Source organism: Macadamia integrifolia, chromosome 4, assembly GCF_013358625.1.
Source record: "Macadamia integrifolia cultivar HAES 741 chromosome 4, SCU_Mint_v3, whole genome shotgun sequence".
Taxonomy (NCBI): domain Eukaryota; kingdom Viridiplantae; phylum Streptophyta; class Magnoliopsida; order Proteales; family Proteaceae; genus Macadamia; species Macadamia integrifolia.
The window spans coordinates 8209368-8217257 of NC_056560.1; the positions used below are offsets into that span (position 1 = coordinate 8209368).

Below are 7890 nucleotides of genomic sequence, written 5' to 3' on the forward strand. Positions count from 1 at the left end.
AGATATAGAAACACAATCTTAAAAACGATTGTGTACATCCTTGGTGAGATGAAATCTTGCTTCACTATTAATGGAGAATAGGGACCGCCATTTTATTGGAGGGGCCTGTACTAATACTCTTTGGATTACATTGCGACGGAATACAAGATATCGTACCCCAACATAGGCCTAGACATAAGGCGGGCACAAAAAGATTATACTGCCACCTATCTCATGCATTGAAGATGTCTCTGCGTGGCTCAATTGTTCTACATGCTAGTACAATGGTTACATAAGCTAGTAAAATCGTCTGCAACTGCTGCACTAATGCAGTGAGCATCGAGTGGTTGGGAAGTCCTTGTAATGTGTGCCTAAATACTCTTAGTCATCTAATGCTCATTGCACCTCACCACCCATTGCAGAGAATATGGACTCCACATAAAGCGGATGGTATTCTTTTGCACTAAATTTTATTTTTTGAAGGGAAGAGAGTTGCCACAACATTGATGTGCATATCAGTTTGTCTGTGTGTCCTCTCACATCCCACTGGTGAACCTCAGATTTTCTTCCCTCATTAAACTTTCTTTCTATTGCCCACCTTCATTGGTTGGAAAGAGTGATTATTCTCTGTAGAGAGTGCGGTGGTGCGATGAACATCGGATGACTGAGAGCATCTAAGCATGTGCCCCGAGGTCTTCTCAATCATCCGATACTCACTATACCACCGCACTCACTGTAGATGATATTTTTGTGGTTGGAAATTTCATACAATTAATGTAGCTAATTAATCCATCGTTATACCCAAAAAAAAATTATTAATCCATCGACTAAACGTGGCAGCGATGTGTAATGGAATTTTAAGGACTATGATACATATAGAGAGAGATCCAACCATTAATAGCATTTTGTATAAAATTTCATTACACGTTGCTAGTGTGTATATAATTTTTCCATTAAATATATATATATGAGAGAATCCAGAAATTTTCTACCGACATGGCAGTCCGGTTGACTACCCAAAAAAAAAAAAGAGTTTACGATCGGCCCCGTTCTATATGTTCATCCAACTCTTGGACTGGCCAAGCCGAACGGCCCAGGGCCGTGCAGGGGCTAAGGGTTCAGTCCTGGACCTCCTGGTCCTGCCAGAGTACGGCCCGGCTCGTCATTCATCAAAATTCGCAGTACGTCTTGGGCCATGTCTACGCCGCCTGTTCAATCATTCTTCCCTCGTGCCTGGCCTGAATCTATGACAGAAAAGAGAATTTTGCCACACGTGACACAAATTGGTATTTTCTCAAATGCGGTTTCCAAGACAACCGTGGCGGGTTTCTATTTTTTTTTTCTAACAAAAAACGAGAGGGAAAAAATGTGAAGGGTTTTTGGAAGGCTTATGGATTGATTACCTATTTGTTACAAGAAGAAGTGGCAATTTCCATTGTTGTTGGGTTTAAAAAATCAGATTAAAAATTAGGGCATCATTTGATACCGTTTCTTTTGTTTTTGTGTTTAGAAATAGTAGAAACAGTTTTTCATGTTTTCGGAAACAAAAATGAATTTTTTGAGGTTTGATATACATATTTCTCGAAACGTTTTTTGCAGACATAATACCATTAAAAAACCCAATAGTATCATTGGATGCTCAAAAGGGAGAGAATGTTTGGTTGCATTTTTTTTAGGTTTAAATAGTTGAGAGATTTATCGAGCAGAACAATTTTTTTTCTCTCTAAAATTTGTTTCTAGAAACGACGAAACAAGTCCGTCAAAATTGTTTTTAGAATTGTAAATAAGAAATTTTGATTTATATTTCTAAAAACGGGTGAAACGGAACAAATTTATCAAATGTTTTTTATTTTGTTTCTACGTTTTTGGGAAAAAGAAAACGCAGAAACGGCAGAAACATAATGTTATCAAACGGTGCCTAGGTTTTTTTTTTCCCTTGATTTTCATCGATTCCAATTGACTTTGACTTGGATCCTTTTTTTTTTTTTTTTTAATCATCTTATGAACTCATATTTAATATATTGTCTCAATCATACAACAGAAAGGATCGAATTAAGATCTCATCCAATATTATTATTCCTAGGATAACCATCAAGATCAGATACCAGAGAAGGCACATTGATAGAAACTTTTGTCCATTAAACTATGTGACTTCAATACTTTTAAGACAATGAGGGTTTTTTTAGATTCAACTCATCTGTGGAGCAACATGGTGTCTGACGCACATCCAACGGTCATAAATGTCTTAACACGAAACCCAAGGCGATCACACGCATCCTAAGGTGCTTCTAGGTGTTGGATGCACACCGGACACCATATTGAGCCATAGAGGATCCAAATCCGAATTTTTCTAATTTTTGTTCCCTACTACTACTTATTAAATGGGTTCTATGAATCAATACTTAGGGTAAAAAAAAAAAAAATTCTTTTCTTGGTATAGCAATGTTTTCTTTAAATCACTTTGGTAGGGCATTATCAACATTTACATGATTGGTTGTCTGCCGAAAGATCTATGCTGAGTATCTAAGGGAATAGTATCAATGCGTAGAGAGAGAGAGAGAGAGAGAGAGTCAGTCCTTATCAGTTCAAAGAATGGATCCATCATCATCTGGACTTAATGATTTTAATCACCAGGGAATTTCTTATCTGCAGTTGTGGTCATGAGTCATAACTCATGTCTGGGACTCTGGGTGCAGTAATTATACGGAAGAAAGCGGTAATTATATGAAAGAGCATGTGATCATCCAATGTTCTTTGATATTCCATTCTGTCTTTTCCTTTCCACTTGCTATTTCAACTGTTCTTTTACTCATTTTCTTCTTTCCACAACAGATATTAGGGAACTGTTCCATTCCTCAGAAGAGCCAATCAAAGCTTCTGAGAAAGCCATACTTGTTACTGGGCCTTGTACAAAGTTATCAGTAACTGACTGTTACAAAAAAGCTTTAAAGAGAAGAAAACCCATGTAAGAATATTTTATTTTCTTTGATTTGGCATTCACCTTTCTTAAGAAGAGCTTTATCCAATATTTTTTTTACTGTTGAAGGGAAATCCCTAGGAAAGATTTTGCTTCCCCCAAATTCAAACCCCTCAGATTCTCATACTGTGACTAGGACATCCTCGATTGGCGATACAACGAAGGCAGCACCAGAATTGTAGGACTCATAGACCTGACCCTCTTCTGGCAAGAACAGAGAAGAATCCAGTCGACCTTTTTCTTACACAGAGAGAGAGAGAGAGAGAGAGAGAGAGAGAGAGAGAGAGAGTTTAATGATATAATTAAGTTTTTTTTTTCTTCATTTTTTTAGGTTAACACATGAAGGGTCTGCCAACCTAACTCACCCAAAGGCATGATTGGTTTCATATACACCACTAAACCCATGAAGATACTTTCTTATTTAAGCTTTAAACCACGCATGCTTGTACTTTGTGTTTTCTTCAATATATACATTTGGGGAAGATGCATATATTTATGTAAGTGGGTAAACCTAATTCTTGCCTTCCCTTTTCAAACTCCAAAGACACACACATTTGATGGTTATAGACTTTACTGTTTTGTCTGAGAGGTTTTGGAATATGATAACAGTGAATAAGGGTTGGAAATTTTGTCTATGAGAAAGGTGAAAACCCTATTATAAGTTGTGCTCATATCTTCAGTTCTTCACATGGCAGACCAAGCCCTTGATGAATCTTGTAAGATTAGGGAACTGTAACTCACTGCTTCAGATAATGACAGGAAGAAGAGAGGGTTGGGCTGAGATTCACAAGCAGCGCAAGTTAAACAGAAGAAGAAGAAGAAGAAGAAGGAGCAGGAACACAACAAGAAGTCAAAATAAATTAACAGTGGACATCAGTTTATGTTCTAAGAAACATTAAAGAATAAAAACAAGAGGAAGCACTTCTAGACCTTAGATTTGGTGAATAAGGTTTTAAAATGAATCTTGGAATATTTTTAATAGGACCAAATTCCTGAAATCAAGGCCTACATATTAGTTCACCAGCTTAGACCATTATTACTGATTCTATGAATTTTGAGTAGAATAAGTAATCTGAAGAGTAGTTAATTAGGTTAATCACTATATGGCCTATGCAAACCTCAGACATAGCCAGACAAACCCTCACAAGATACAAAAAGTCTCCCCCTCCTTCCCCCTCCCTCTTTTCCAAGGAACATACAAATCAAAGAGCACATGGATAGAATTGAATTCATCCGAAGGAAATATTAAAAAAAAAAAAAAAGGAGAGAGAGAAGGAAATAGAATTCTAGAATTGCACTATAATTCACCCAAATCCCATATATATCTTGTAAAACCGATAGAATATTAGAGTCTCCTCAGTTAAAGCTTAAATCAGGTAGAACCTTAATTTTTCGAACCAAAGCAATTAAACAACAGTTGCAACAAACATCTAGCTAACAACAGTCCATATCTAACTGTATAATCTGAAAGTGCTAACCTTCACAAATTCCCAAAATAAGAGTACATACCATGAGAGATAAACCCTAGCTAGCTAGATGGTCTTTGTCTTTCTAAAGGTGCCCATCTGAGTCATATTTTGCCACCTCCACCACCATGAATATTTCTTGAATTAGGGTTGTCAGGCCATGGAGGAGGAGGGAATGGAAGAGGAAAATCAGAAACTGGGTGAAAAGAACCTCCTCCATCACCCATCCTTCTACCAAAGTCCAGAGACCTTCTCTGCGTTTGCAACTGCGCAGGCAATGTCCCCGGGATTTCGTTGCTGGCATATCGAATCAGATCAGTATTGGCAACATCTAGTTCCTTCTGAAGCCTTTGGACTTGTCTCTGCAGGAAAGAGATCGCCCCTACACAGCCATAGACCGGATCCTTAATTCTCGCTTCGGCTTCATAAGCAAGGGAATTCACTGCATCTTCTCTCTGATGTGGGGGAAGCTCATTGAGTAGCTTTGTAACATTGCTTGCACCAAAGATCTTGTGAACGGTAGCGAATTTCTGTGGCTCTTCTGGTGGGAAATAGGGTGCAAAGACACAACCAGACATGCACTTCCTCCTCAAGAATTTGCAGGCGGCACAGGGTGAGCTGGAAGAACTCGATGAAGCCATCTTCACTGATATCAACAAGATATATAAACCACTAATTAAACAGATCAACCATGATAGCAAGTTTTCCTAAATTGAGAAAGAATATCAACTTATTGTAATTTTTTCTTTAATTATGCAAGATTTCATGTGTAAGGAAATTGAGAAAGGAGTTCAGTTGTACCACCATGAGACCTATCTTCTCTTAATCTCATTTTCTGATTTTAAGGACACTAGTTCTTGAATTTCTTTAGTTTCTTGAAGGTAAACGGTTAATTTTTCCCATTTCTTGAATGACCCCCTCTTTTGCTCTCAATAAATGCACATCAGCCATCGAAGGTGTACACCAAGAATTCAGGCACAGTTTTTTTTTCCTTTCATCTCTCTCTCTCTCTCTCGCTCTCTCTCTCTGTGACTCCTGCATTTCATGGACTTCAGTTGCACTTCCTAATATATATATATATATATATATAGTAACTAGATCCCTGCAAGCTCATACATGAACATTTTTCAACATATGGCAAAACCCTAATCAGAGCCTGAAACCCATTGTCTTGGGGTAACACTATAGCTCACCCAACCAAAAAATAAATAAAGGAAAAAAAGAAAAGAAGACGAAAATAATGGTCAAAAAGGACAACTGCATGTGCTTATACCTGTCTGTGATCTAGGCTTCTTGACCAGAAAGGAAAAGAGTAGTACCTTTTTTCCCTTGTATGAGCTCTTTCAAGACCTGTTATTTGATTCTTCCTAGATCAATGGAACTGTTGCTATTGAAATGATAACAGTTCATGATGTTTTTATTACTGAAGTTGAGTCTTGAAAGAGGAAACCCTAATTTGAGAAGGAAGGACAACAGATTTCAGTAGCAAAAGGGGAGGGATGATGGGTAGAAGGCAAAGAGCTGTTAGTGAATAGAAAATGAAAGAGAGAGAGAGGGAGGTAGACTAAAAAAGATGACTATGACACTGCACTTGTTTTATCAGGGGCTACTGGATGTCACATGTCCCCCCTTCTGGTCTTCTCCCTTATTTCCCACGTATATATATTCTCTCAAGGCTCATAATCTCACTAATATTTAAATAAATTCAGAAAAAAAAAAAATAATAATCATAATAAAATAACAAGATCAAGTGAAAGAGAAAAGGGGTCATCTTAGAGATTAATAAAAAGGTAGTGTAAATTTCTTGTAGTTTATAATTACATATGTGGACATATACATGGTAGATGAGTTCTTCTGGATTGTCTGCAATTATGTAGAACTGACCTTCATGGGATTAAGAATTGAAAATGAAGAAGATTATAAGATTCTAGCAAGTGAGAGTTGTTCAGGTACGAAGGAATATGTCCCTTTATTGGAAATGTTGTGATATGGCATGGCCTGAAGAAATCATGTCCCTTTGCCATTAGTTGAAAGCAACCTTTTACCAAACTTCTATTGATGAAAGCAATCAGCCAGCAGACTTCTTTAGCCCAGAAAGGGTGGTTTTCTTCTGTAATAATACAGCAATTTTACAGAAAAAAGGAAATATAATTTAGCAGAAAATTACATATAATTCACTTCTGGATGGTTTTTATTAGTTTTTGCATCAAGAGGGCTTAATTATCCTTATATATAACAGCTTAATTGGAGATTGTACAAATATATATCGACCACAGCCTGAAACATTTCCTCAGTTAATACTACACTATACAAACACATACCTTTCTTTTTGGGATTTGGATGAAATGTAAAGAGTACAAACATAAGAAAAGTTTTCTTGTCAGACCCAACAAGGAAATATTTATCCAGGACCTCAAATAATACAGTTGAACTGATGGTGACCATGTCGGCTATTGTAACTGAAAATTTGATGATGGACATTTGTTTTGAGGAGTAGTTGCTTTCATTTGGATATATAGTCGGTGACCCTTTTTGTTGTTAATAAAGTTTTGGGCAGTAGTACTTGCAAAAGGAGTAGTATATAGTAAGCCTAACAACTTTATGAGGTGCTTAAGATAATCTGATGATGATGATGATCGATAATATTGAAGACATGGGTTCTTCACACACATCATCTTCAATTGATTTGATGGTTAAGGTAGGTCTTGTTTTGATTAATTAATGAAGATACTTAAATTAGATAATTTTAGGAACCCAGCTTTTTAAGCATTTTAATTTAGTGGTTATGGAAAAAGAAGGATCACACTCATCATTCATCAGCATCATCCAGTACATGCAGCTTTCTAGCTTTGACCTTATTTAGTAGATGGGCAGCTTAAGATTTCACTGTGATCCTTGATTTGATTAATGACTTTCTGTGCACACTGGGATTAGATCTACTGATCCTGACGCAGTACTTGTATTAACTTAATTTGGTTGGTAAATTGTGGATTAATCTTTCGGTAGAGCTCTTTAATTTCCTCAAGTTCTCACAATACATTAGCATTTTGATCTCATATTTGGACTAAGTTTTAAACAAATACACTCTCGTTTATTAGCCCTTGAAAGGAGAGTGGGGGGAAACAGGTGGATTTCTTCGGCTTGGGATTTTCCCCTTCAGTTCATTCCCCCATGCCCCTTGTGGTGTTTGTTTGTTTCTCCCATGTCTTATATTTTTGATTGATTTATTTCAGCCAGCTTAGGGTTGCGGTTGCTTTGTCTTTCACCCCCATGCCAATCTTATTAAGTTGGGATAAAGTTGAGTTTGTTCTTGTTTCTCAGTTGAATTGTAATTCTTTTTTTTTTTTTTTTTTCTTGGGGTTTAATAAATTCTCTATCCACCCAATATATAAAAGTTAAAAAGAAAAAACTAAATAAAATAAATGGGAAATGAATGGAATTCGTTGTCAGCTCACAAAAATCACTCTA

At 36.7% G+C, this 7890-nt stretch overlaps 1 protein-coding gene across 4 annotated transcripts; it reads right to left on the reverse strand.

Annotated features, from left to right (window-relative positions):
- Positions 1-4259: 4259 nt before the first annotated feature.
- Positions 4260-6073, reverse strand: LOC122075899 (LOB domain-containing protein 25-like). 4 transcript variants are annotated; one of them, XM_042641120.1, is made up of 2 exons: positions 5696-6073; positions 4260-5068 (listed from the first exon to the last, which is right to left on the reverse strand). In XM_042641120.1, exon 2 carries the CDS (start codon positions 5061-5063, stop codon positions 4527-4529), a length of 537 nt encoding a protein of 178 aa, XP_042497054.1. In that variant the 5' UTR covers positions 5064-5068; positions 5696-6073; the 3' UTR covers positions 4260-4526. The 4 variants fall into 4 exon arrangements, with proteins under 4 accessions (XP_042497054.1, XP_042497053.1, XP_042497051.1 ...); XM_042641119.1 differs by having other exon boundaries at positions 5742-6071; XM_042641117.1 differs by lacking the exon at positions 5696-6073 and adding an exon at positions 5224-5607.
- Between the last annotated feature and the right edge of the window lie 1817 nt (positions 6074-7890).